General features: G+C 66.9%; 9 protein-coding genes and 1 non-coding gene across 10 annotated transcripts in view; 5 read left to right on the top strand and 5 right to left on the bottom strand.

Moving 5' to 3' along the window:
• The window catches only part of V1510DRAFT_422270 (ADP-ribosylation factor family-domain-containing protein), a 1,744-nt gene extending 800 nt beyond the window's left edge, over positions 1 to 944 (top strand). Inside the window, exon 2 of the mRNA XM_066934761.1 lies at positions 323 to 944. Within this exon, the coding sequence (XP_066787062.1) occupies positions 323 to 867 (545 nt within the window). The 3' untranslated portion in view covers positions 868 to 944. The remainder of the gene's footprint in view (positions 1 to 322) is intronic.
• Positions 859 to 2,007, bottom strand: V1510DRAFT_422268 (nucleophile aminohydrolase). The gene has a single exon (XM_066934760.1). The coding sequence runs from the start codon at positions 1,987 to 1,989 to the stop codon at positions 922 to 924; it is 1,068 nt and encodes a 355-aa protein (XP_066787061.1). The 5' UTR covers positions 1,990 to 2,007; the 3' UTR covers positions 859 to 921.
• A 207-nt stretch (positions 2,008 to 2,214) lies between these two features.
• V1510DRAFT_422267 (uncharacterized protein) lies at positions 2,215 to 5,056 on the top strand. The gene has a single exon (XM_066934759.1). The coding sequence runs from the start codon at positions 2,221 to 2,223 to the stop codon at positions 4,972 to 4,974; it is 2,754 nt and encodes a 917-aa protein (XP_066787060.1). The 5' UTR covers positions 2,215 to 2,220; the 3' UTR covers positions 4,975 to 5,056.
• A 482-nt stretch (positions 5,057 to 5,538) lies between these two features.
• On the top strand, positions 5,539 to 7,080 carry V1510DRAFT_398726 (uncharacterized protein; the record flags this gene model as incomplete). The annotated part of the gene is made up of 2 exons (XM_066931930.1): positions 5,539 to 6,918; positions 6,967 to 7,080. Exons 1-2 carry the CDS (start codon positions 5,620 to 5,622, stop codon positions 7,078 to 7,080), a joined length of 1,413 nt encoding a protein of 470 aa, XP_066787059.1. The 5' UTR covers positions 5,539 to 5,619.
• On the bottom strand, positions 7,072 to 12,931 carry V1510DRAFT_398725 (nucleoporin Nup186/Nup192/Nup205). Its single transcript, XM_066931929.1, has 2 exons — positions 12,605 to 12,931; positions 7,072 to 12,573 (listed from the first exon to the last, which is right to left on the bottom strand). The coding sequence occupies exons 1-2, from the start codon at positions 12,777 to 12,779 to the stop codon at positions 7,139 to 7,141; spliced, it is 5,610 nt and encodes a 1,869-aa protein (XP_066787058.1). The 5' UTR covers positions 12,780 to 12,931; the 3' UTR covers positions 7,072 to 7,138.
• Positions 12,932 to 14,363: 1,432 nt separating this feature from the next.
• On the top strand, positions 14,364 to 16,610 carry V1510DRAFT_422259 (uncharacterized protein). Its single transcript, XM_066934758.1, has one exon. The coding sequence runs from the start codon at positions 14,774 to 14,776 to the stop codon at positions 16,163 to 16,165; it is 1,392 nt and encodes a 463-aa protein (XP_066787057.1). The 5' UTR covers positions 14,364 to 14,773; the 3' UTR covers positions 16,166 to 16,610.
• On the bottom strand, positions 16,587 to 16,679 carry V1510DRAFT_t238. Its single transcript has one exon. It is a non-coding gene; the product is annotated as a tRNA-Ile (tRNA).
• A 167-nt stretch (positions 16,680 to 16,846) lies between these two features.
• On the bottom strand, positions 16,847 to 17,376 carry V1510DRAFT_422257 (uncharacterized protein). Its single transcript, XM_066934757.1, has one exon. The coding sequence runs from the start codon at positions 17,236 to 17,238 to the stop codon at positions 17,002 to 17,004; it is 237 nt and encodes a 78-aa protein (XP_066787056.1). The 5' UTR covers positions 17,239 to 17,376; the 3' UTR covers positions 16,847 to 17,001.
• A 5,269-nt stretch (positions 17,377 to 22,645) lies between these two features.
• V1510DRAFT_404789 (uncharacterized protein) lies at positions 22,646 to 24,787 on the top strand (the record flags this gene model as incomplete). Its single annotated transcript, XM_066932285.1, has 2 exons — positions 22,646 to 23,058; positions 23,581 to 24,787. 2 exons carry the CDS (start codon positions 22,646 to 22,648, stop codon positions 24,785 to 24,787), a joined length of 1,620 nt encoding a protein of 539 aa, XP_066787055.1.
• Positions 24,788 to 25,071: 284 nt separating this feature from the next.
• On the bottom strand, positions 25,072 to 26,261 carry V1510DRAFT_422245 (cyanuric acid hydrolase/Barbiturase). The gene has a single exon (XM_066934756.1). It carries the CDS (start codon positions 26,204 to 26,206, stop codon positions 25,151 to 25,153), a length of 1,056 nt encoding a protein of 351 aa, XP_066787054.1. The 5' UTR covers positions 26,207 to 26,261; the 3' UTR covers positions 25,072 to 25,150.
• Positions 26,262 to 26,815: the final 554 nt, after the last annotated feature.

Below are 26,815 nucleotides of genomic sequence, written 5' to 3'. Positions count from 1 at the left end.
AGTCGCCGCCGGAGGCTCGTGGCACGGGTGAGCCTCCGGCGGCGACTCCGTCGAGGGTGGCTGCCCTGCGGGCAGGCGGACCGCACGGCTGGATCCGGCGGCGGCCCGGCGGGCCGGCTGGCGGCAGATCCGACGCCGACGGCCGCGGCGAGCCGCATGGTGTGCGGCTGCGACCGCCCCTGAGCCGCACGCCGCGCGGCGCGAGCCGCCGCCACGCCCGCAGACCCGCCGGCTCGGCCGCCAGCGCCCGCCGCCGTCTCGCCCGCGCCCGCGCCCGTCCGCCCCGCGCCGCACACTCGCCCCCCGAGCGCGCTGACCGCAGAATACTCGGTGCTCATCCTCGGGCTCGACAACGCCGGCAAGACCACGTTTCTCGAGCAGCTCAAGCATGTCTACAGCGGGCGCGGGCTCCCCCCCGACAAGATCGCGCCCACAGTCGGGCAGAACGTCGGCCACCTGAAGATCAACGAGATGTACCTCAAGATCTGGGACGTCGGCGGGCAGCGCAACCTGCGCACGCTCTGGAAGGCGTACTACACCGAGGCGCACGCTATCGTGTTCATCGTGGACTCCACGGACCGCGCGCGGATCGAGGAGTGCCGGGACACGCTCCGGGCGATCGTGTCGGACCAGGACACAGAGGGCATCCCCGTGCTGATGCTCGCCAACAAGCAGGACCGGGACGACTCGCTCGAGGTCGAGGACATCAAGGAGATCTTCAACCGGATCGCCGAGCACCTCTCGGCGCGGGACTCGCGGGTGCTGCCGATCTCGGCCATCAAGGGCACGGGCGTGGCCGAGGCGGCGGACTGGTTGACGAGCCGGCTGGCGCGCAACAAGCAGTACCGGCCGCCGGACTTGCGGTGAGCCAGGGCTGTATTAGCATGCGTAGGAATATACAGGGATTTTTGCGCCCAAAGCTCAGGCGGCGATCGAGCGGCGGCGGCCCTCGCGTTCGAGGGGCGGCACCTGAGACGTGGCCGTGGTGAGGTCGTCGACGATCGGGCTGATGAGGCCGCGCGACGCGGCGAAGTTGGAGCTGCGCGAGACCGCCGGGTCGGACTGGTAGTACTCGTCCACGATCGGGTGCAGGAGCACGATCTGGTCGTGGATGGTCAGCACGGTGTTGGTGGGGACCGTGACCCAGTCGTTGCGCTCGAACGTGAGCGGCTCGGACGAGACCAGGATGACGTCCGACCGGCGGTCCTTGCGCTCCATCTTGTACTGGCCCGGCTCGTGCTCGGCAAAGCGCGAGCCGCTGGAGAAGTGCAGCGACGCGGCCTCCTCGGTGCGCGACGTGATGTAGCGCGTGGCGACGACGGACTCGCCGTCGGTCACGGCGAAGTTGAGCAGCGACGGCTCGGCCGAGCCGCCGTCGCGCGCCCGCACGTCCGTCGTCCACTCGCGCAGCAGCGCGATCGTCTCCAGCATGGCCTGCCGCAGCAGCGCGTGCCCGAACCGGCCCTCCTGCCGCGCGGGGTCCACGCCGAGCCGCTCGAGGCAGTCCAGGAACAGCGCAAACGCGCACTCCGAGTCCGTCCCGCCCTGGATGTGCAGGAAGTACTCGTCCCGGATGCGCTCGATCAGCCGGCGCTTGATGTGCCCGAAGTTGCTGATCTGCCCGTTGTGCATGAACATCAGCGTGTGGTACGCAAACGGGTGGCAGTTGGTCTCGGAGAGCACGCCGGCGGTCGACGCCCGCACGTGCGCAAACATCAGCCGCGACCGCGTCTTCTCGGCCAGCCGGGCCAGGTTCAGGTTGTTCCACGCCGGCGTGGTCGCGCAGAAGATGCACGGGCCGTCCTCGAACTCGGGGTCGGGGTCGGTCGGATAGTAGCCCACGCCGAAGCCGTCGCCGTTGATCGGCCGGCGCATGTCGATCCGCAGCCGCGAGTCGTACGACTGGTTGATGATCGAGTGCGCCGGCCGCGTCAGCAGGTGCGCCAGCAGGATCGGGTCCCTGCCCTTGAAGACCATGAACCGACACATGTTGGTTGCCGCTCGTCGCCGTCCGCCGGTTTGAGGGCGGCGCTGTCGCCATTTTGCGCACGGCCACGTGACGCGGCGGCACGTGACGCGAGTCGTGACGCAGCGGCACGTGACGTGAGTCACCGCACGTGATCGGCCACGTGACGCGCCGCACCCCGTGCGGCGCGGCTTCTGCCCGCACGTGATCGGCTCACCTCTTCTCCCGCCGCCGCCGCCTCTCTCGCCATCAACATGTCCACGCTGGCCACTCTGAATCGCCGGCTCGCGGGCCCGGCGGGGTCGATCGGGCACCACGTCTCGCGCCGCGCGCTGTCGACGCGCTGGGCGCGCCCGCTCGTCTTCCAGCGCCGGCCGGTCGCGGGCGGCGCCATGGTCGGCCGGCCCGGCGCCGGCCCGCCGGCCCGCCGCATCTCGTTCTTCTCGGCCGCGCCCAAGGCGCTGCTCAAGCTCGTGCGCGTGCCGGCTGCCGCCGGCGGCGCCGTGGTCGCGGGCGTGGCCTACATCGAGTACCAGGTCCAGGAGGCCGCCAGCTTCACGCAGAACAAGATCGACGGCGCCAAGGACTGGGTGGCCGACCAGTATGGCTCCGCGCGCGACATGGTCGGCGACCTGCGGATGCCGGACTGGATGGCGACGCTGTTCGAGGCCGCCGCGCCGGACGGATCGACGGCCAAGACGTTCTCCACGCGGCCGCCGCCGGCGGACGGCGACGAGCACGGCCCCGATCACGAGCCCGAGGGCCCCGGCTCCGGCGCGGCCCTCGCCGCCGCCGCCGCCGTCACCGCCGCCGGCGCCGACGACGAGCGCGCCGCCGCCGTCACCGCGCAGATGATGCTGCTCACGCGCAAGATGATCGAGATCCGCGCGCTGCTCCAGCAGATCGACGAGAACCACACGATCCAGCTGCCGTCGATCGTCGTCGTCGGCTCGCAGAGCTCCGGCAAGTCGTCCGTGCTCGAGGCCATCGTCGGGCACGAGTTCCTGCCCAAGGGCGCCAACATGGTCACGCGGCGGCCGATCGAGCTCACGCTCGTCAACGCGCCCGACGCCATGGCCGAGTACGGCGAGTTCCCGGCGCTCAAGATGGGCAAGATCACAGACTTCTCGGTCATCCAGCGCACGCTGACGGACCTCAACCTGGCCGTGCCCGAGGCCGAGGCCGTGTCGGACGACCCCATCCGGCTCAACATCTACTCGCCGCACGTGCCCGACCTGACGCTGATCGACCTGCCCGGGTACATCCAGCTGGCCGCGCACGACCAGCCCGAGACGCTGCGCGCCAAGATCGCCGCGCTGTGCGACCGCTACATCGCCGCGCCCAACATCATCCTGGCGATCTCGCCGGCCGACGTCGACCTGGCCAACTCGACCGCGCTGCGCGCGTCGCGGCGGATCGACCCCCGCGGCGAGCGCACGATCGGCGTCATCACCAAGATGGACCTGGTCGACCCGGCCACCGGCGTGGCCGTGCTGACCAACCGCAACTACCCGCTGCGCATGGGCTACGTCGGCGTGATCTCCAAGGCGCCGCCCGCCGGGCTCGGCGGCGCGCTCTTCGGCCGCGGCCACGGCGACAGCGGCACGTCGCTGCAGGGCGTGATCGCGCGCAACGAGGAGGCCTACTTCTCGCGGCACGCCGAGTTCGGCTCGGCCGCCGCCGTCGTCAGCCCCGGCGACGACGCGCTCGCGGCCGACGCCGAGCCGGGCGCCATGACGCTCGGCGTCAACAACCTGCGCAACAAGCTGATCGCCGTGCTCGAGCGCACCATGGCCAAGAGCCTGCAGCCCACGGCGGACGCGATCCACCAGGAGCTCGAGGAGGCCGCGTACCAGTTCAAGGTCGAGTACAACGACCGGCCGCTGACGGCCGAGACGTACCTGGCGCAGTCGCTGGACGCGTTCAAGCTGTCGTTCAAGGACTTTGCGGGCCGCTTCGGCCGCGAGCAGGTGCGCGCGCTGCTCAAGCGCGAGCTGGACCAGAAGGTGCTCGACCTGGTGGCGCAGCGCTACTGGAACGCGCCGCCGGACGCGCCGGCGCGCGCGGGGCTGCCGCCGACGGCGTCGCTGGCGGACCTGGCCACGGCGCCGGCCGACGACGTGTTCTGGCGGCGCCAGCTGGACGCGTCCGTCTCGAGCCTGACCAAGTGCGGCGTCGGCCGCGTGGCCACCACGCTCGTCTCGTCGGCGCTGACCGCCGAGATGGACCACCTCCTGGCGTCCGGGCCGTTCAAGACGCACCCCTACGTCAAGGCCGCCATCCAGGACGCCACCGCCGAGATCCTCAACGGCCGGTTCTACTCGACCGCCGACCAGGTCGAGAACTGCATCAAGCCCTTCAAGTACGAGGTCGAGGTCGAGGACCGCGAGTGGAGCCAGTCGCGCGAGCACGCCTACGTGCTGCTCAAGGACGAGCTGCGCCAGTGCGACGACGCCTACGCCGCGCTGCGCCGCGCCGTGGGCGGCAAGAAGCTGGCCCAGGTCGAGGCCTTTGTGGACCGCGTCCGCAAGGACAACGGCGGCGCGCTGCCCCTGAGCGCGCCGGCCGCCGGCAAGGAGGCCGACGAGGTCTACGGCTTCAGCCAGGCGCTGCTGGCGCGCGGCGCCGAGGCCGCGTTCCTGAAGGACCGCGCGGGCCTGCTGCGCCTGCGCATGGCCGCGCTCAAGTCCAAGGCCTGCCGGTCCAAGGACAACCGGTACCAGTGCCCGGAGATCTTCCTGGACGTGGTGGCCGACAAGCTGACCCAGACGGCCGTGCTGTTTCTGAACGTCGAGCTGCTGTCCGACTTCTACTACCACTTCCCGCGCGAGCTGGACCAGCGCCTGGGCAACTCGAGCCCGACCCTGGGGCGCGAGCAGATCCGCGTGTTTGCGACCGAGGACCCGAAGGTCAAGCGGCACATCGAGCTGCAGGAGCGCAAGCAGACCCTGGAGCTGGCGCTGGAGAAGGTCGAGGGCGTGATGGCCATGCAGCGGGGCCGCCACTGAAGATAGCAATCCACTTTATCACTCACGTGGGGGCTGCGCCGCACGCCGTGCGGCACGCAGCCGCGCCGAGATCTCGCCGGGATCGCGGCCGCCGCCCCTGAGCGCGCCCCCGAGCGCGCCCCCGAACACGACCCAGCGGGCTGGTTCGCGGCACCCGGGTCTACCCGTGTCACGCCGTCACCGCGCGGCTGGCGGCGCGGCTGGCGGCGCGCGGTGGCGGGCGTGCGCGCCCGCGCCGCCGCCCGCCCGTGCCCCCGCCGCCCGCCCGTGCCCGCCGCCGCCCGCCGCCCGCCGTCCGTGCCCGTCCGCGCCGCTGTGACACACCGCCGCGCGCTAGACGTGCGGCTGGCTGTGGCGTACTCTGCAGCTCGTGTCTGCGGCTAGACGTCGGCAGTTTGTCCCGATCTGGCGCTAGCGCTCGGCTGCTTTGGGCGTTTCGGGACACCGCGCGAGTCGCTTGCCGCCTAACGGTAGGCACGTTGTCCCGCCGTCCCGTTCGGGCTAGCGCACCACACTTCGCGTTGCTTGTTTGGTAAATCGCCGCTACCGTTGCCGATCCGTGCCTGCCCACGCTCCCGTGTTCTCGCCGCCCGTAAAAACCACGGCCGCGCCGTGCGTCCCCCAAGCCCGCGTCCACCCGGCCCCATGATTGCGTCGTCTGTTCGTGTGCTCGCCACGGCGGCCGTCGCGGTCGTCGTGCTCGTCGGCGTGCTCAACTACGACCTCCACGCCCGCTCCGTCGACGCCCTGCGCTCGCCCGCCGCCGCGCCCGCGTCGCTCCACGAGGCCCTCGCCGCGCTCACGGCCCAGGTGCCGCCGCAGTGCGCCGACCCGTTCCGCCAGCCGGGCTTCCTGGCCGCCAAGGACGGCGAGCCGCGGTCCGCGCGCTGGGTGCCCTTCGGCGACGCCGCCGTCGCCGCCCGGCCCGCGCCGCCCTCGGCGCTGTACCCGCCCGTCGACGCCGCCGGCCAGGCCGTCGCGCCCGTGTTCACCGAGGCGCTCCCCCCGGCCGACGTCCTGGGCGCCGCGCCGCGCAACTGGCTGGCCGACCTCGTCGACTACCACAAGCTGCTCGAGCGCATCGACGCCTACAAGATCGCCGGCAAGCAGTTCGACCTGACCGCGTCCGAGCAGCGGCTCGTGCGCGAGCTCAACTGGGTCCACGGCCGCCGCCTGCTGCTCATGGGCGACTCGGTCGACCGGCACATGGCCCAGATCTTCTGCCGCGAGTTTGGCCACGACTCGCTCGAGACCGCCACCCAGCGCAACGCCGACGGCACCGTGCGCGTCCACGGCGGCAAGCACACGACGGCCTCGTGCCACCTGCCGCTGCTGAACTTCACCATCGCGCACTGGCACATCGCGTCCATGTACACCATGCGCCCGGACTGGTGGTGGCTCGACCACGTCGACACCGTGGCCTTCGAGGAGCGCTTCCCCAAGTACTACCTGCCGGACCTGGCCCACGTGGCCGGCCTGGACGGCGCCGCGCCGGACCTGGTCCTGTTCCAGTCCGGCCTGTGGGACGAGCGCGTGTTCCGCGAAAACGCCATCGCCAAGTTCCCGGGCACCAAGCCCGAGGCCATGAAGGTCTTCCCGCTGGCCAAGGAGGGCCGCCAGCTGGTCTGGGACGAGCTGGAGTTCTTCCGCGCGCGCTTCCGCAAGTTCGTCGGGCTCATCAAGACGACGTTCCCGGGCACGCCGCTCATGTACCGCGCGCTGACGTCGCGGCGCGAGCAGACCGCCAACGACCTGCCCACGATCAACATGGACCGGCTCAACCGGCACGTGGCCGTGGCCGAGGACATCGAGGTCTTCGAGTGGGCCCGGCTCGTCCAGGGCTTCTCGGCCGAGTACCTCGACTACCTGCACGTCGGCCACGGCACCGGCTCGGTGCTCTGGGGCCAGATGGTGCTCTACTACCTCTTCCGGGCCGCCGGCGGCGTCCAGCGGCCCGGCAACATCTCGGCCTACCCCGCCGCCGTCGGCCAGTACGTGCACGAGGGCCGCGGCGTCCGCGGCGCGCCCGCCATCGCGCTCGGCGCGCCCGCCGCCGACGGCTGGGCCGAGTGCCACCCCTACAACGTGCACTGGGGCGGCCGTTGATGCATCGTGTACATTTTTGGGCGGCGAGCCGCGTACAATACACCGTAGATCCAAAATGCTAGCCGCCGTCCGTGAACCGCGTGAGCTGGGCGAGCAGGATCACGCCGCGCGCGACCGCCGTCGCGGCCTCGGACTCGGACTCGGCCCGGGCCAGCGCCGACAGCTCCACGGCCGGCCGGCGGTCCTTCGACGCGGCCGCGGCCGCGGCCGCCGTCGCGTCGCGCTTCGTCTGGCTGTCGCTCGCGTTCAGGTCGGCCGAGACCACCAGCTTGAGCACGCTGCGCACCATCAGCCGGCGGTCGCGCAGCCACGCCAGGACCTGGCCGATCACGCCCTGGTTCTGCGAGCCCATGCTCAGCATGCACGCCGCCAGCAGCCGCACGACCGGCGCCAGCAGCCGGAAGTACGCGCGGTCGTCGGCCAGCGCCGGCGCGGCCGCCGCCGGCGCCGCCAGCGCCGGGCCCGCCGCCGGCAGCGGCTCCACCGGCACGCCCACGTCCGGGTCCACGTTGAGGAACGAGCCCGGCTCGGCCAGGATCCGGAACAGCCCGGCCTGGATGATCTCGGCCGCGCCCTGCCGGCTCTGCGCGATCTCGGTCAGGCACGCGACCACGGCCCGGAACGCCGTCAGCTCGTAGTTGGTCACGCGGCCGCCGTCGGCCTCGGCCCGCAGCACCTCGTCGATCCGCGTCAGGCTGCGCACGAGCAGCAGCAGCAGGTTCATCCGCACCAGGCTCTTGAGCACGACCGGCTCGTGCGTGAAGCTCTCGACGTAGAGCAGCGACCGCAGCAGCATCAGCGCCATCACGCGCGTGCCGCCCTCGCCCGAGATGGCGTCCGTGGCGATGCACTCGATCGCGCGCCCGGGCGTGCTCGGCACGTTGCGCAGCGTCGCGCCCATCGCGCTGCCCGCGATGCACGCCTGGATCGTCTTCTGCAGCACCAGGCACGTCGCGCGCTTGTCCACGGCCGCCTCGGTCGTCTGGTGGATGTACACGTGCAGCAGCAGGTACAGGTCCGCGCGGAACGTGGCCTTGGAGTCGCCCGACTGCAGCGCCAGCAGCGACACCCGGAACAGCGCGTGCACGCGGTCGCTGGCCTTGTTGCCCCGCCGGCTGTCCTCGGTCTGCGTCGCGATCGCGTACTGCGCCACCGGCAGCGACGTCAGCAACGACACCGAGATCAGCGCGAGCTCGCCCACGACGCGCATGTCGTGCGTGCGCGAGAAGTCCAGCAGCTTGGGCGACGTGGCCTGCATCGTCTCGAGCAGGAACGTCGTCAGGTCGTACTCGGCGTTGCGCATGATGTTGCGCACGCGCGCGTCCGCGTCCGGCGGCGGCGCGCTGGCCACGATCTGCGCCTCGCCCTTGCTCATGATCAGCGTCTGCAGGACCTTGGTCCACGACCGCAGGCACCGGATCTGCGACGCCCGCAGCCGCCACAGGTGGTTGAGCACGCCGCAGAAGTCGACGACCTCGACGGCCTCGGCCACGAGCCGCTCGTCGAGCAGCGACGCCACCTGCCCGCCCGCCACGTGCTCCTTGGCCTTGAGCGACAGGTGCTCCTTCAGCCGGCCCAGGTCGTAGAACGCCTCGCCCGTGCGCTCGCCGTCCACCTTCTCCTCCACCAGGCACGCGGCCAGGTTGAGCTGCCCGAAGAACGCCAGCCGCGCCGACACCTCGTCCGGCGACAGCTTGATCCCGCTCACCGCGCCCTCGATGTCGAACTCGAGGAAGTCCAGCAGCTCCAGCAGCTTGGCCGTCGACGACTGGAAGCCCAGCATCTGGTGCTGCGGCTGCCGGCCGTCCACCCCCGACGAGCTCGTCAGCGCGCGCGTGTACTGCGCGAACGCCGAGCTCTCGAAGCCGACGTCGAACAGCTCCACGGCGAGGTACTCGAGCACGTGCGACCGCAGCAGCAGGAACTCGGACAGCGCCGTCACCGGCCGGTCGAGCCGCGCCAGCGCCAGGCCCTTGTCGCGCGTCGCCGACACGGCCCGCGTCACCGTCGCCATCATCTCGCCGAACTTGAGCCCGTCGAAGACCGAGCTCGCCGGCGAGATGAACGGCGCCAGCCCCAGCAGCGTCTCGAAGAAGCTGTGCTCGCGCAGGTACCCCAGCGTGATCTCCGCCGACAGCCGCGACCGCGCCAGCTTGAGCAGGATCTCCATGCTCACCCGGCGCACGCTCGACGGCAGCGCCGCCAGCTCGATCGTCGTCGCCATGGGCTGGAACGACTCGGGCTGCTGGTCGTACTCGGCCTCGAGGAACTCGGTGATCGTCTGCAGCACCGACACCGGCGAGCCCACGCCGCCGTGCTCGGTGCTCGCCTGCAGCTCGTCGCCCGCGCTCGACAGCTTGAACCCCAGCAGGAAGTGCGCGATCGTGGGCGAGTCCGCCAGGTTGCCGCTGATGAACTGCAGGATCTCGAGCTTGAGCTTGAGCAGCTCGCTCGTGCCGTCCTGCCCGCCCAGCATCTTGAGCAGGTCCGCGGTGTGCGCGACCGGCGCCTGCGCGGCCCCGGCGCCCGCCGCGGCCGCGTCGTACACCACGTCCACGTCCGCGCGCCGCAGCTGCTCGATGAACCCGAACACGATCCGCTTGGAGTCGTCCGCGGTCTCGAGCGTGCTCAGCAGCCGGTTCGCGCGCCCGCTCTTGCCGCCGCCGCCCGCGATCCCGCCCGACGCCGTCGTCGTGACGTAGTCCTCGAAGTTGGAGAACTGCGGCGCCTTGGCGATCATGTCCAGGATCCGCAGCGCCACCGACGCCAGCGGGATGTACTCCGAGTTGACGTACAGCGCAAAGTGCGTCACCACCGGCAGGTGGAACAGGATCGCGTCCTCGAAGTCGCGCAGCCCTAGCGTCGTGCCCGGCCGCGCCCCCGGCGTGTCCTGCTTGATCAGCGGCTCCAGCACGTCCAGGAACAGCTCCTCGGTCTGCAGCACCTTGGCCACCACCGACAGCGCCAGGTGCACCGCCAGCACCGGCTGGTCCGCGAACGACGTCGTGTTGCGCGACACCTCGTCGATCCCGATCGACGCCACGCTGAACAGCACCGTGTACACCCGCTCGTCAAACAGCTTGGCCATGACCCACGCGCCGGGGTGCAGCCGCAGGTACTCCGCCAGCGAGTGCGGCTCCACCGCGAGCTCGACGTTGAGCCCGGCCGGCCCGGCCCCGCCTGCGCCCGCGCCCGCCTCGCGGCCCGTCATCGCCAGCGCCACCAGCTCGGGGTTGAGCCGGCCGATGCAGTTGTTGATGAACCGCAGGCACGGGATCTGCAGCGACAGCCGCTGCACCATGTTGAAGTCCGCCGCCAGCGTCGAGTAGAACACGTCCGACACCAGGAAGTCGACGTAGGGCTGCATGCCCGCCGCGCGGTACGACCCGCCCATCCCCGGCGGGAACGGCAGGTCGTTCTTGGACCCGTCGCTGGCGGTCTCGGTCAGCGACGCGGCCAGCGTGATGAACCCGAGGATGTCTGCGAACGACGCCAGCTGGAGCCCGAACCGGTCCGCGAACGTCAGTGTGTTGGTGTTGAACAGCGCCGGCGGCTTGCGCGTGACGATGGCCGAGTTGAGCAGCCACTCGTCCAGCGCCAGCCAGATGCTGTTCTTGGTCGCGCGGTCGGCGTCCTTGGCGAACGCGGCGATCGCCGCGAGCACGGCTCCGGTCAGCGTTGTCGGGAACTTGAGGAACTCGAACAGCAGGCCCATGACGTTGAACGCCTGGCTCGTGTAGAGCTCGCGCCGGGCCGTGGCGCTGCCGGCCGCGATGATCTCGATGATGCGCAGGTACGACGACAGCACGCACGTGTCCTCGTCGCCCAGCTCGGGCAGGTCCGTCATGGGGATCAGCATCCGCGAGTTGAGGATGTTGCTCAGGTTCGGGCCGGCGACGGCCGCCACGCTCGCGTTGACCTGCTGGACGTAGTACGCAAACGCGTTGAACAGGTAGTCCCACGACAGCCGGTACGTCTTCTGCGCGGTGGCCACGACTGCGCGCGGGTCCGCGTCGCCGGCGCCGTCCGCGCCGCCTGCGCCCGCGCCGTCCATCATGAACGCATGTGCCGCGTCCGCGCTCTCCGCGCCGCACGACAGCGACGCCAGCATGTCGTAGTACGTCGCAATCATGTACGGCGTCTGGCACTGCGACGCCCACACCAGGAACCCGTACAGGTTGCCCTCCGCGTCCGCCCAGAACGGCTGCGCCTTGTTGGGCCGGCCCGAGTACAGGTACGACACGAACATGAACGCCTTCTCGAGCTCGTACTCCGGCAGCGGCACCACGGGCTCGCCGCCGGCGCCGGCGCCCTCGGCCTCGGCCGCCTGCTGCCGCGCGTACACCTCGGCCGGATCGTCGAAATGCAGCTCCTCCTCGCGCGCGCGCAGCTCCTTGAGCAGGTCCGGCGCGTAGCCGACCAGCGCGGCCACGAACGCCGCCAGCTGGTCGAACAGCAGCTCGTCGAACGTCGGCAGGAACGAGTACGTCCGCTCGAGCGCGGCCGTGAACTTGGTCCCCAGCGACGCGCGGTACTCGAGGTGCATGGTCGCGTACTCGTCGTCCGCGCTCGTGTCGGACGCCAGCACCATGAAGAACTCGAGCGCGCCGCGCGACACGGCCAGCTGCAGCGGCACAAAGATGTCCTTGACGTACTCGACGCGCTTGCCGGCCGCGGTCGTGGTCCGCAGCCGGCCGCACAGGCCGCCAAAGTACACCAGCCACGCCAGCTCGACTGCGGCCGAGAAGAACGGCAGCTTGGCGCGCGCCTTGGCCGAGAACTCGAGCACGTGCGCGTGCACGTCCAGCGCGGCCGCCAGCGCCTTGCCTGCGGCCGCGTCCGCCGGGCCCGGCGTCGCCAGCAGCAGGTCGTCCGCCACGTCGTCGCCGTAGCCGCACGTCTGCTCAAACAGCGCCAGCACGCACGGCACGTGGTGCACCAGCACCTGGTCGTAGCCCTCGAGGCCCTCGAGCGCGTCCACCAGCTGCGCCGCGTCCGCCGGCCGTGCGATGTCGTTCCGCGCCAGCAGCACCAAGATCTGCGCCAGCGTGTCGTGCTCCTTCATCAGCACCTCGCGCCGGTACCGGATGTTCTCCACAAACGACGCGTCCAGGTCGCGGCCCAGAAAGTGCCCCGACCGCGACCGCTCGGCCAGCGCGGCCAGCGCCGTGCGGATGTCCTTCATCGCGCCCAGGCACCGGCCTGCGATCCCCTCCTCCGCCACACGGTCCACCAGCCCGCGGTACGTCGCGTCGAACTGCAGGTAGTCCAGCATGATGCGCATGCACGACAGGATGAACTGCCGCCGCATGTGGAACAGGATCACTGCGCACATCAGCGGCGGCCGGTCGAGCCGCGCCTGCTCCTCTGTGCCGTGACGCAGCAGCTCCGCCGCCACCATCTCGTCCACGTCGAGCTCGTCCGCCAGCATGCACGACTCGGCTATGAACTCATTGTTGACTGTGTACTCGACCCCATCCAGATCGAGCTTGCCTGCCGTCAGCGCGGCCGCTACCAAACATACCTTTCTGCAGTTTCTTCCGGCTCTCGTCGTTCTTGCCGGGCGCCCGCAGCAGTCCGCGGAAGTCATCTCTCAGCTCGTCCACCAGTTTCTGGTTTGCATCTATATTGTCGCCGACGGGGTCGATCAGCTGCTCGTGAAGCAGCAGAAACGGCTCGGTCGACCATGTCTGCGGCATTGTTGTCTATCGCCGCGGTGGATCTGCGTGCGGCGCCTGCTTCGCCCGCAATCCAATCCTCGCTGTGGGATCTGATCCCTGCGGCCGTCGTGCGTCCTTGCGTCGTGTGCCGGTCTTGCCGTGGATGCTTGTCGGGCAGCGCGTGTTCGCTGCGTCGCTCAGTGCGAATTTTTTCTACGCGTTGTTACCCGGCTATCACCACGACCCCGGCGTAGCGCGCCGCACGCCATGCGGCGGTCGTGCCGCGGCCGCGCCGGGTACGTCCCGCGGGACCGGCACCGCGCTTGCCGCAGAGCTCCGGGTACCATCGCGTGCCGGGTTTGCCCGCACCGCTCCCCAACACTTTTGCGCTGTGCGTCCTCGTGTGCGCTCGTGCGACACGGCAGCCTCCGGACCACCGCTGGCCCGCCGCCGGCCGCGCCGCTGGATCGGTACCAGGTACCGTCCTCGCTGCGGCGGGACCGCACGCGCGCCGTGGGGGTCACTACGGCTGACGCTCTCCGGCAGCTCCCGCGCCGGCCAGCGCCCGACTCTACCCGCGCGGCAAGAGCCGCGCGACTCGCGGCCCGCACCATGCCGACTCTGCTCCTGCACCGGTTCAGCATGCGCGTATCCGGCGCCGGCCCGGCCGTGCCTGCCGAGCCAAGCATTGTACCTGACCACGCGGGCCGGTTCCCACGCGGAATCCACGCGGGTACCACCAACCACGGCGCACTCCCAACGGGTACCAACAGCGTGGATCGGGTACCAGCCTTCCAGCGACCCGGCCGCGCACTCGCGCGCCCGTCTGCCGTTCGCCACCGCACACTCCTCACTCACCCGCAGGCACATCGCCGCGGTATGCAGTAGTCGCGCCACCCCGCGCTATCGGTCCTGACAGGCTTCTGTGGCAGCGTGGCCGGCAGTGTCATTGGCCGTCTACGTAACTGTCCTGCGGCGATCCGGCACTCCCGGACTTTGCCGCCGCCCCTCGGCCACCGCTGATCGCCATTGCGCTCTGTCGGTGCCACAGTCGCTTGCTGCATGCAAGGGTCGTCGCCAGCAGGGCGCTATTGCACTTGTGCAATCGCCCCGCCGCCGCGTGTGCACATCCAGCCAGTGGCGGCGACAAGCTCAGGGCTACGTCCGAGTCAGGCATGCACATGAGACCAGCCGGGTGTCAGCACTCTCACCCGGTGATCGAACGCCAGCGGCGACCCCTATCCACCGACGCGCAACACCAACCACGCCCGCATGAGGCTGGCCCGTCGGCAGCCAACAGGCAGCTTTGCCGACCACAAGCCAGGGCGCAGCGCCCCGAACCAGCTAGCTCGCTGCCGAGAGAGGCCGCCCACACGTGACTGAGCGTACTTCTCAGACCATGCCCGTGCACGAGACAGGGGCTATCAAGCGGACCCCTGAGCACGCAGCGGCCGTGATGGATCACACCTCACTGGTCACGGACCCGCTGCGGGGAGGCTGTGGCGCGCCACGCCGCATGGGTGCACCGCACCCTGGCGGCCCGCGGCCGCGTCCGGCGGGGCTGCCAACGGGCCCGCCGCGGCCTGCTCGCCGGGACCGGCGGGCAGCCCCGAGTACGCCGGAGCGGGTGGCGAGCACGTGATGCACATCTGTCCCATCGCGCGACGTCTGTGCTTCATCCATCGCGCTACACTGCGCTATCGCCACCCCAGCCCTCCGGCCCTACCGCCGCAACAGCAAACGCGCGCGCCGGCTGCCGAGCCGGCCCCGGCCTTGGCCGAGGTCAACCGTAGTCTAGAGTGAGCGTGGTCGACTGCTAGCGGCGCGGACAGTCGTAAACGCAGCGCGGCGTGTCTGCGTGGGCTTATTTGTTTTGCGCCAAGCGTTGTTTTCTTGGTCTTTTTTTTAAAAATCTCGCCTCCACCAGCTCATCCTCTGTCTGCCTCTGGCTCCCGGTGCCGTCTCGTGTGCGGCCCATCCTCTGTCCCCAGCTGGACTGCGAGTCTACCGATCTTTCCCCGTCCCCCCCCGTCATGGATGTACAGACCCAGAGCCGCAGCCGGCCCCGGCTGGCGGCCGCCTTCCGGTCGTACTCGGGCTCGCGGCTTCGTTCAGGTACCTCGTCGTCGTCGGTGCTTTCGTCGTCCACCCCGTCCTCTCCGTCGGCCACGAGCGAGAACCTGCGGCCGCGCTCCCACACGGTCGAGTCTGTCGCCGGCCCGTCTACATTCCCGGTGACGCGCATCGGCCCCCGTGAGTCGTCGCTGGGCCCGCCGCCGGACTCGGTCTCCGCGCTGCGCCTGGCCCCCCCGGGAGACTGCAACGCCTCCGACGAGGAGCTGCCGTCGCTGCGCATGACGCCGTTCATCGACCACTCGTCCACTACACCGGCGCTCTACTTCGAGCCCATTGAACGCCGTGGCCGTGCGGGCAACATCATCCGTCTCGGTCGTTACACCGACAAGCGCGAGGCCAGCAAGCTTGCGGCCGCCACCGGCGACGAGGTCTACTTCTCGCCGGTCGTGTTCAAGTCCAAGGTGGTGTCGCGCGCCCACGCCGAGCTGTGGGTGGAGAACAAGCAATGGTACGTCAAGGACATCATGTCGTCCTCGGGTACCTTTCTCAACCACGTCCGCCTCTCGCCGCCGTCCCAGACCTCTCAGCCCTACCCGATTAAGGACGGCGACATTCTCCAGCTCGGCATGGACTTCCGTGGAGGCGCCGAGGAGGTCTACAAGTGCGTCAAGATGCGCCTCGAGGTCAACCGCTCGTGGCAGAAGCGCATCAACATGTTCAACGCCTCGGCCCATACCCGGCTGCGCACGCTTACTACCACCGGCCAGCAGAACGGCCAGTCGCAAGAGTGCTCGATCTGCCTGGTCGCCGTCGCGCCCTGCCAGGCGCTCTTCGTCGCGCCCTGCTCCCACGTCTGGCACTACAAGTGTATCCGCCCGATCGTAATCAAGGCCTATCCGCAGTTCCTCTGCCCCAACTGTCGGGCAGTCTGCGATCTCGAGGCTGACGTCGACGTCGGCGACATTGCCGACGTCATCCTTGATTCGGACTCGGATCTCGCCAAGTCTCCAGCCGGTGAGCCTATGGACATCAGCGAACCCAGCATGAACCCTTCAACTACGGACACCGTCGACCCCCCGTCGATCCTCACCCCTCCCAACCACGCCGGCCCGTACGTTTTCGACGGTATGGTCGTCGACGCTGCCATCAACTCCGCCATGACCACCGACTCACCCATCACCCCGCACGCGCCGTCCGCGCCCGAAACCGCCGGCGAGACCCAGCCTCGCAAGTCCGCTGTCTACGACGACGACGGCTCATCGACCTCCTCCTCGTCTGCTGCCGCCGAAGGCCTCGCCACCTCCCCCACCACGCCGGCCGAAAATGCCGCTGCATTCATCTCTGTGTAGTTTTGACTCTTGTCTTTTCTTTTTTTTGCATTCTTAGATTTTGTTCCTGCTCGACTCATCAAAAAGCCGGCGCGGTCTCGGTGGACGGACGGATGGTTACGTGTGTATGTGTCTATGTGTGTGTTATGTGTCTGCTGCAGCCATTGCTGCCTGTCTGCTGGCCCGGTGAAATTTTAAGAGAAGGATTGTTTTTGGCGTTTGTGCTCCATGGATGCATTATTATGTATTATCAATATCACTACGGCTGCGACATCGTCTCGGTCATCGACTTCTATGATAGTTTAATAAAATCTTCAGATCTGGGCCTGCGTTCCAGACTGGACATGAATGACTACATCAACAACTGTGTCGCGTACTTGGTACTACTTAACTATCATGTTAAAATGAAAATAAGAAATACGAAAATGGGACAAAAAAAAATTGGTCTCTGGCGGGATCGAACCGCCGATCCTCGCGTGTCACAAGGAGTTGTTTCTTATTAGCACGATGCCTTAACCAACTGGGCCAAGAGACCATATCTTGAAATACGTTATCGGGTTAGAAATATATTGGGCTTCTCGTAACCCGACAACCAACAGCGGGTCACATTAGTCAAAATCAGGCCATGCACGGCTGAGCTCGGTTGGGAGTCCCACGTCATACGTACCAAAATTGGCGGCCAATTCGTAACCATGGTACTGCGTGATGGATCAGCGTCCATTTGAAACAGCCGTCGCTGCCATTGGCTAAACTCCGACTGACGCGTTTCATCCATACTGCCCCGCGTTTCTCGGACGTGATATACGCGGACGCGTCGGCGCGTACTTGCATCCGTCAGACTACAGATCATTGGCCCTTCAGCCGACAGTCAGCCGTCGCGTAGGCGGAATGCCACTTAGTAGAGAAACCCATTTTTTATAATCCGGAAAATGCAAGACGTGACATATACAAAAGGCAGGACAATATGTTTCTAACACACAGCCCATACAGCGAGTATGTACAGCCCGCGACACAGATATCAGTTTGGTCGCGGACGCTGCGCCGACGATCAACGGCAGCGCCAGCAAGTGTCTAGTTGGTGAAATCAAAGTCATGGCCGTCCACCGGACTCGAGTCTGGCAGCATCGGGATCATGAAGTTGAGATCGGATGGCGGGAAGAGCGAGAGCTGGCCGGCCGGCCGCGCGCCCTTCGCTGCCGGCGGCGAGCGGCGAGCGTCCGGGCGCATGGCACGCGACAATGGCGGCGACGACGACGAATTCACCGGCGATAATGTCGGCGAAGTCCCCGCCGTAGAGCCCTGGTACGGCGAGCGGCGGCCCTGCCAGCACGGGGCGTAGGGCATGCAGCCACGGCCGGCGCAGCAAGGGCACCGACGGTCGTCCTCCGGCTCGTAGGCCTGCTCCGGGTCGTCGTCAATGGGACTCTCCGGGCCACAGGCAGGGTCGATATAGATCTGTGTGCGGATGTAGGAGCGGTGTGCCGCATGCATACCGGTCGGGTCGGCGCTGGCGACCACAGTGTCGCTGCTCGTGCGTGCGGGCCGCGGCCGCGAGTGGTCCTGGCGGCGGTGGCGGCTGTCCTTGCTCGCCGGCGAGTCTGTGCGCGCGCGGGACAATTGCCGCGGGACCGCTGCGTCGGCCTGCACTGAGATCGAGGGAAATAGCTCGCGCGCGCGCGGCTTGGTCGGCTTGTCGCTCTTACGCGACGCGAGTCGGGGCCGCGGAATCATTGTGTCCCCTCGGCGTACGTGCGAGTGCCAGGCGGAGTCACCAAGACTGGCGATGGGGTGCTGACCGAAATGGGAGAGCCCGTAGCTTTAAAGCAGCCGAGGCCTGCGGGCCGGGGCTATAGATAGCTTCCGCATTACTGCTCTCGCTTTACCGCAGATTACGGCCGGACTGTCACACTGTATGCCGCTGACTCTTCGTGCCTTAGCCGTGTTCTCTACCCGCCGACCGCCCCAATCGGCCCGTTGGCTGGCGCGGCCCTCGTTGCCAGGCCCTAGAAGAACCTACGCCGCCCTGGGGCCTGGCCACCCTGCGCCAGCGTGTCCTGGCCCGCTCGCCTGGCGCCGGGCGCACCCTTCTTACGCTCCCCGCCTTCCGTACCCCCCGCCGTTCTGCATCCGGCCGCGCCCGCTGGCGCCGGTTCATGCGTCCTGTCCACCGGCAGCGCCCGTTTGCCTCGACCAGAAACAACTACCCGAACTGGAAAGAGACGAACGATAGACCTAATGAACACTACTGCACACTAATGAATTATCAGTGCTCCTCGCCTCTTTTGGACTTTAGGTTCACACGCACGTCAAACACAGGCTCGCCCGCTGGCACGCGCCGTCTGGTCTCGCCGGACCTGCCCGTGGTCCCTAGGCAATTGCGAGGACCACGGCCGTGGTTGCGTGTGCCGTGTGCGGCCGCGATCGGCGCTCGTCGGCCGTGCTGCGCCTGGGAACGTGCGGCGGGCCCCCCGATGTCGCCGAGCCGAGGTCTCGGCGCAATGGCACGACCCGTGTAGCGGTGCCCGGCTGCGGCCGCTCGCAGCTCTAGCGCACTGGCAACGGCGACAGAATTGCCAGCGCGTGCAGCAACGTGATCTGGGTTGCAGATGCAGTGGGCCCGGCCGCTGGCCAGCCACGCCAGCTGCCGGGCCCTTGCGACCTCCGCGGCTTCTGCGTCGGCGTTCAGGCCGCCACACTCCAGCCGCCGCGACTGCCGCCAGCCGCTGTAGCCAGCCGCCCGCTGTCAGCCGCCGGACCGGTCTGCCCGGGCTACCGGACCCGTTCCCAGTCCCGGGATGAAGGGACGTCGCCGGCCCGTCCGCCCCTGTGGACCGCGGTACGGCCCCGCCCTGCGCTGCCGTGCCGGGCTAGTCTCTCCGGTGCATTGTCCAGTCTGGCCCTGTGCCGCGCGGTGCCGCGGGCAAGATCCTGCCGGCCGCGACCACCGTCTCCGCTGGCAGATCGCGCCCACACCGCGCCGGCTTTTGTCCGATCCGCCGCCGCCGGCCCCTACTCTGCCTACTGCTGCCAAGCGCATTGCGCTGCCGAGCACTGTGCACTACAGCCACCGGTGCTCGATCGCCCGTCCTGTTACACCGGTCGGCCGGGCCCGTGGCGTTCGCGGCCACGCACTCTGGCGGCAGTGCGCGGTCCCTGCCTGTATTCAATACCTCTCCCGCTAGTCCGAATATGGTGCGGGGCGGCTTCAGTGCCGGAACTCTCGCTCCACACTAGCTTAGCCCAGATTACAACGTTCGAGAAGCCCGCACGTCTGCTTAATTAAATCTTTAGCGAGCAGTGCGACTTTGGCCCTCTCGCCGTCGGCGCGGGCGATCTGGCAAGAGGGACGCCGCCGCGGTGGGAAGTGCCGCAGCGACCGCCGCCACAGGATGGGCGGCCCGCCGCGCAGAGCAGAGCGAGCCGTACTCGGCCTCGATTCGCGGACAAGGATCGAAAAGGTCGCACGGCGGCCCTAAGAGAAGGTTTGGCGCCGTATGCCGTCGCGCTTGTATAATATACGCATTTCGGTATGGTACTCGGCAGTGCTGCCCGCATCCCATGCTGTCACCGGACTACGCTGCGCCGGCGCTCGCCAGGTGGGCTGACCAAGCCGCGGCGTGTCGTCAGCTTGCCGTAGCCGGTCTTCTGCGCGGCGCCAGCCGCAAACCGGGGCTGCGACCCAGAGCGCCGTGCGCCGGTAGCCGCTCCTAGCGCTAGGCGCTGCTGCATTAGCGCCCGATTATGGAACGGGGCGGGATGTACACTGGCCGAGCCGCATCTGATGCGGCGGTGCGCGCCCACGCCGCGCGCCGCGCCACCTGGCGCCGACAACTCCCGCGGGGCTGGCGGCCGCCAGCCACATATGCGCCACCACGCGCCCACCCATCTGTCTCCACTAGCCACGCTGCTCCCCCCAGACGGCCCCTGGACAAATCCCGTTAGCCAGCGCCTTTTGCTAGTCCTAGCTGCCGCTGGCGCCAGACACCCGTGCCGCGTAGAGCCTGCACCCGCCTGCGCCTGCATCCTTGCATGGCACGGCACTCGCGCCGTATACCAGGTGGAGATTCCGGGTAACGCTGCCTGCGGCTGCGCCCGGCGCATCCGGCAGTGAGTGCGGTTATCGCTGGCGTATGTGGGCTACCTCGGCGGCTGTGCTCCTGCACGGCGTCAACTGCTGTGCCCACCTCTTACGGCCATCCAGCTGGCGAGAGCTGCTACGTACGCTGGCGGTTATAAGGGTAAGGGTTGGCATACAGCCTCCGGTTCGGCTACCGCGAAATCTCGTGCCGCCAAAAGCCTACGATGCTGCTGCTCGTAGTCAGCAGCCGATCCACTGCTAGACGCCAGCCCTCCGTGCGCCCAGTTCTCGGACTCTCTTTAGGCCGCGCGCAGCGCGCCGCAGGCGGCTGTAGACAGCGCCGCAGATAGTGCCGCAGACCATGCCACGCGTGCCGCCATGCACCATGATTTTGCTTGAGCGACAACGCGCGTCGCAGGTCGCGCCGTGGCAGCGCTGCCACCTCGGCCAGCTGGTCGTTGCAATGCGGGCTGCCGTGCCGTGGCATCTGGACCCACCCTTATTGCTCCGCGTGGTCGTGATAACCCCTGGACGGCATTTCGCTCTGCCGCCTGCGGCGCTGACGCCGCCAGCTCGTCTCGTCTGAGCTTGGCCTGCTAGGCTCTATCGCGCCATACAGTTGGATCGCTGGCTCGGCTACAGCTGCGGCGCGAGCTGAGTAGGGTGCAGTCTCTGTCGGCTGCAGCGCATGTGGTGGGATGTTGTCACACGTGACACTTTATCGGGCCCTGGTGAACAAACGGTGGTGCCTGCTTGGGATGTTTGATTGTACGACAGCCATATTGTGTAAATAAGGTGTAAATAAGCACAAACAGCGAAGTGCCTGGCCCATCCTGCGCCACAACCACGTCCCCCTGCCGGCACGACAGGACGGGTGTCATGCCGACGTCATGTCATAACGTCCTCTGAGCACGCTCATCTGGCTATCTGATTACCTGTCCCCGCAAATAGCTACTTCACGGCGCTGTCCTGAGACCCCTGCCCTGTAGCCGGCTCTCCCGATGCAGCGGTACAGCCATAACCTGTGTTGTATCTGGGCGGCGCCGCCACGACCGTTTGGCGCCGCCTCGAATCGGCTACTGGTCTAGTGTGTGTCGGCCAAGCCCCGATTCGTGGCGTCACTGTTCATGGAAGACACTACAGACTGGCAAACGGCCGCCGGGTGTGTGGGTCGACGTCTGAGCTGTGGTTGTACAGGAGTCAGAGTCAACATTGTTATCTGCGGGGTTGCCACAGCATTGGCCCAGCAAGATCTGCCAAAACACCACGAGCGCTTTGGCCCCGCACGCGATCGATCAAGCTTGTCAATGTGAAGATATGCTATGACTATGCCAGGACCTTTACCACAATGCGCCATACCAGGGCGCCGTGTCATTTCATGCTATCTGCACGGCTAAATCAAGGCCAAGTGCGCCACCACACGGCTCCGCGCCCGAAACATGACCGAAGGCGCGCGGACGCGCTGGAATAGGCATGCAGCGGCGGCTGAGACTTGTACAGCCGCCGAGAGAAGTCACGTGCAGCGCCGCACGTCGCGCATGACCCCTGACGTGACCCAACGTGACGGTGTGAGTGTTGGTAGGCGCGACGGGTGATTGGCTGGCCTTTGGCAGCTCTGGCCGCCAGTTCGGGCCACCGTTCTGGCTGGACACCGGCCGAAGAACCCGTTCGGGTTCGACAGTCCCAAGCTAGCTATATTAGGAAAAACATTGATGCTCCGCTCCCCTATTCCTGTGCGCCTGCCTTCGGCTACGGCGTTCTGGGTCGCAAAAACGTGTCACTATATGCACATATATGCTCTATATCACACGCAGCTGTGCACTTGTGTGATCCCGTTACTCGTTTGGACCTCGTGTCTCCTAGCCTACGTTTCACCTGCCCCCGACAGCCCCCGGGCATCTTTGCGCGTCTGGACGCTCTCATTTTCACTCCCCATGGCGCCTCTCCTACTAAATCGGGCCGCAGGCGTCCTCCAAGGCATCCCTAACGCACTTAGCGACCCCAGGACTGCATCCACCCGTAGTCCAAAAGAAGTACTATCAATGCCGGTAACACTGTCGTGGATAGCTATTCCTAGGCCTAACGCAATTTTACGTTACCCAAACAGCTTGCAGATTTTTCGGCCGCGACCCTATTGCACGATCTACGCTATCAAGCGCTATCACCCGCTCCTCTCCATCTTTCTCACTTTTCTCTCTTCCTTTCGTTTTTTTTTTCGCATTTCCTCATATACCGTTCGCCGTTCCGCCGCGCCCAGCATCCATTGATCTGATTGCCGTGCGCCCTGACGTCGTCGCCTCATACAGCTGCCGCAAGCGCCTGCCGCACTCCGCTGCGCCAGTGACCGCGCCGTCCGTTGTTCGATCAGGCCTGGCCACCCTAGAAATTCAGCGTCGTTCGTTTCCTCTCGATCATTTGCACACATGCTCTCCTCCGTGTTTCCCACCGGCCTGTGGGCCGGCCTGAGCCAGTACTCGCCTTTTGGCAAGCGCGAGCCCACCGAACGGGTTCCGCGTATCTCAGTGCTGGCCGCCTACACTTCGTCGTTGACGTCGCTCCTTTTCTCGCCACTCTCGACCTTTTCGTTGCTTTCGACCTTTGTCGCTGGCAAGCTCGCCTCTCTGCCCGCCGGATTCGCCGGTCTGCCGAAGGTCACTGAGGATGCCGTTGTGCCCTCCTCGCCGTCGTCCCCTATCTCACCGCGGCAGCGCCCCCCGACGGCGCCCCGTTCGCTCTCTAACAGCGGCCTGTTCCCCCAGGTGTTCATGGACATGCGCCTGTCGACGCCGAACTCGGCGTCGTCGGCCACGCCGTGCGCCACGGGACCCAACATGATGTATGCGCAGGTCCGCAACTCTCAGGGTGAAATAGTGGGTTATGACTTCGCCGACCCTCACTTCGCTCCTCAGCAAAAGCACTTTGTGCCTGGCCCTGGAATGGGCATGCCTATGGACCCGATGGGCACGATGAGCCCTTTGTCGACTGTCATGAATATGCCTATGTTCTCTGTCGTGCCTTCGTCGCACCCGCAACAGCTACCGATGTCCGACAAGGGCTTAATGCAGGCGCCGCCTATGCCTGGAATGGCCGAGGACGGAAACTTTCTTGACAAGCTTGACGAGCTGGAGGAGTACATTGCCGAGATGCGTTCGCAGATTAGTTCGCGCCCGGTTGGCTCTTCGCCTAACGCTATGGACGTGTTCGCTCCTGTTCAGCCTAGTCAGCAGCACCCTCCTGCTCAGACTGGCCCTCAAGTCGGTACGCAGCCACCGGTGGTTTCGTCGGACCGTGTTCACCGTCGCCGCAATGAGCGCATGTCTTCGTCGACTCCTTATCAGCGCCCCAATGGTGCCGGAAGTGTTTCGCACAACGCCGCGTCGGCCGTCCCGTCTTCGGTCACCGCTTCGACTTCGGCGGCTACCCTGCAGGTGCCCATGCCGGTTGTCACTCCGGTTCCCAGCCAGCCTGCCTCGTCGGGCGCGGCCGACCAGGTGCCGTCGGCGGGCCAGACGCCTGCCTCGGGTCCCTACCTGTTCATGGACGAGATCTCGTTCAACCCGGCCTACATTGAGTCGCCGCCCGGACTTTCAGGCTCGGAGTCTGTGTGGTCTTCGTCGCCCGCGTACTCGCAGGACAGTCCGATGACCAACTCGCCTCGTGCAGGGTCTCTCTACGGCTATATGGACCTTCCGCCCAGCTCGATCAACCGCGTTGACGGCTATCAGGGATCCATCTCGATGCAGTCTGACGTTGGCACCAATGTTTCCACCGGGAGCGTTTCGGAAGACGAGCTTCTCGCTGACGGTTTTGTTTCGTTTGACGGACAGCCAGTGTCGTTTCCTAACGGCGTGGTGCCGCAGCGGCTACCTGTCAACAAGCAGGAGGAATTCGACGCGGTCAATCTCGACAACTACCTGATGCACTCGGATGATGAGTTTAAAATCGAGAATGCCGTGTTTCCGCCGCCGCCGTCGGTATCGCTGCCGATGGACCAGGCGAACATGCCGTTTGCGCCGTTCCCGCAGTACATGCCCCCGCGCCCGGACGGCATGTACCTGCACCCCCACGGCGCCGGTAGCCACTCGCTGACGTCTTCACCGCTGTCGGAGTCGTCGCCGTCGACGACGTTCTCGGGTGGCCCGTCGCCGGCGTCGCCGAACAGCTCGCCGTCGCCGTCGCCGTCGCTCCCCAAGCAGATGTCGATCCCGGCCGCGGCGTTTCACTGTCCCCACTGCCCAGCGCGGTTCCGCATCAAGGGTTACCTGACCCGCCACCTTGAGAAGCACGCCACTAGCAAGGCGTACACGTGCCCCTTCTTCGACCCGACGTCGGCCACGCCTTGCCACGCTTCTGGCGGCTTTTCCCGGCGCGACACTTACAAAACCCACCTGAAGAGCAGACACTTTGTTTACCCCGCCGGTACCAGATCAGACCAGCGCGTTGGTATGCGCGGTTGGTGTGCCTCGTGTGGCATGCAGTTCTCGTGCAACGAGTCGTGGGTAGAGAACCACGTCGAGGGCGACGAGTGCCGTGCCATCAACGGCCACGGACAGCTCTTCCACTAGACTGTCTGATCTTGTACCGGTTTGTTTTCATGGGTTTACTTTGTATTTCGTCGCTCGTTCAGGTTTGTTCTGTGTCATATGGGTATAGTTTTGTCAGGATTTGATGGCTTGGATATTGCTATTATTTTTTCCTTTTTGCTTATGAGCGTGCGATCAATTGGGAGTTTCTATCTTTCCTTTCAGTTAAAATATTCAGCTCGCTTTTCAGTTTCCTTACAATTTGTACTGTATCATTTCTTTTTACTTTTACCTAATGGGATGGAATTTGTTTGGTTGATCGTTCACTGCAAAGGTCCGGTGACGGACCACCATGGATATATATATCTATATTATGTATAAATAATATATTTATCTACTCTAATCTTACTCGGCCAGCTTGTACACGACGCACACGCTGCCACCGCCCATGGGGCCTTGGCCCTCGGCGCCGCCAGAGACGTAGACGTCAGGCGTTCCCCAGAGACCGGCAACGAGGCCGCCGACGGCGGCGCGCGCGTGCCGCGTACCCTGAATGTCGCTGTCGGTCATCATGGTGTGGCGCATGCCGCGGACGACGCCGTCCGTCGACGGCTCGGCCTTGACGAAGATCTGGACGGGCGCCGCGCCCGCTGCCGAGGCCTCCTGGACCAGCGGGTAGAGGCCCTTGAAGTCAATGGCATCGGCCATGTAGCCGTGGGTCGCGCGGTACGGATTCGACGCCTTGGACGACACAGCGAGGACGACGATGTGGCAGTTCTCGAGCTCAGCGCCGGACGAGCACGACGCGCGCGACGACCAGCCCTGGACGCCGTACGAGTCGAGCGCCGCGCCGAGACCCTCTTCGGCCAGCTCGCCCAGCGCCAGCGAGATGCCGAGCGCGGTCGCGAGACGCGAGTAGCCCATGGATTTGTACGTGTCGGTGGTCACGCACGGCTCGGCCGATGCGGCGACCTTGGCCGTCGTCAGCAGCGGGCACTTGACCAAGACCATGTGGACCTGGTCCTCGGCCACAGCAAGGTCGGCCATCAGTCGGGAGACCTCCTTGGCGACCTCGTGCGCCTGCACGGCGGTGCCCATCTCGTGCGGCGCGAAGTCGCGAGTGTGGCCGACGGCGGCGACGAGACCCTCGGCGTACTTCTTCGAGCCGTCGGCGGCGACGTGGTCCGGCTCGCGGACGACCAGCGACACGTGCGGCGACAGCACGCCCTCGGTACCGCCGGAGAAGACTGAGATGCCGTCCTGGCCGACGAGGAGCGGGTCCCAGACGGTCGCCGACAGCATGCGCGTGTAGTCGTTCACGCAGCCATTGCCCTCGGTCTTGCCAATCACGGCAAGCAGCGACGACGGCTCGTACTCGGTCGAGGCCTTGATCAGCCGGTCGAACGGCGTGAGGTCGCCCGGGTGGGCCGTGGTGTCCTTGAGAATCGCAACTCCAGCCATTGTGTGTAACGGTGTAGCTGTCACCGACTGCGGTGTTCTTTGACGTAGGCGCGCCGGCGGCGGTTGCCGGCTATCGCCGCGCTAGCCTATCTATCGCCCCACCCGAGCCGCACGATGTGCGGCGCTAGCGACTGAGTCAGTGCGCCGCACAACGTGCGGCGCACACTGCCACCACAGCCTGTGGCGGTGCGCCCCGCGCTGCCAGCCTCGCAGATCAGTGCCAGACGTCCAGCGCATCCCGCGTCCTGTCGCGCGGCAACCCCGCGCAGCCACAGAAATCGCGCAAGGCTTGTCCTGCTCTGGCCGGTGCCAGGCCCGGCCATACTGTAGTAGGTGTCCCGCATCATCGCTGCACAGAGCCAGCAATGCGGACGAACGGAGTAAACGCCCACGCGATGTATTGTGCGATCGCCGCGGCGCACGAGCCGTGGCCGGGCGTGCTTGGGCCTGGGGTGTGCCGGACGACCGTCGTCCGGGTGGCGCAGCCGTCCCGCGGGGGCTGCTCCTGTGGCTCACCGCCTGCTGTTCGGATCACGTCCGAGACACGCGGCATGCACGCGGCATGACGTGTAGCGCCGCCGATGTATCAGTGGGCTGGCGCTTAGTGGC

This window comes from Dipodascopsis tothii (genome assembly GCF_038497935.1).
Source record: "Dipodascopsis tothii strain CBS 759.85 unplaced genomic scaffold V1510scaffold_35, whole genome shotgun sequence".
NCBI classification, from domain to species: domain Eukaryota; kingdom Fungi; phylum Ascomycota; class Lipomycetes; order Lipomycetales; family Lipomycetaceae; genus Neoaidaea; species Neoaidaea tothii.
Note: the sequence above shows the minus strand (reverse complement) of the source record. Positions and strands in the feature narration are given on the sequence as shown.

Coding starts and splice junctions, on each gene's coding strand:
- V1510DRAFT_422267 (XM_066934759.1), top strand. CDS start 2,221: ATGTCCACGCTGGCCACTCTGAATCGCCGGCTCGCGGGCCCGGCGGGG.
- V1510DRAFT_422268 (XM_066934760.1), bottom strand. CDS start 1,989: ATGTGTCGGTTCATGGTCTTCAAGGGCAGGGACCCGATCCTGCTGGCG.
- V1510DRAFT_422257 (XM_066934757.1), bottom strand. CDS start 17,238: ATGACTTTGATTTCACCAACTAGACACTTGCTGGCGCTGCCGTTGATC.
- V1510DRAFT_398725 (XM_066931929.1), bottom strand. CDS start 12,779: ATGCCGCAGACATGGTCGACCGAGCCGTTTCTGCTGCTTCACGAGCAG. Junction 12,574..12,604: donor CCGGAAGAAACTGCAGAAAG/GTATGTTTGGTA, acceptor CGCTGACGGCAG/GCAAGCTCGATCTGGATGGG.
- V1510DRAFT_422245 (XM_066934756.1), bottom strand. CDS start 26,206: ATGGCTGGAGTTGCGATTCTCAAGGACACCACGGCCCACCCGGGCGAC.
- V1510DRAFT_422259 (XM_066934758.1), top strand. CDS start 14,774: ATGGATGTACAGACCCAGAGCCGCAGCCGGCCCCGGCTGGCGGCCGCC.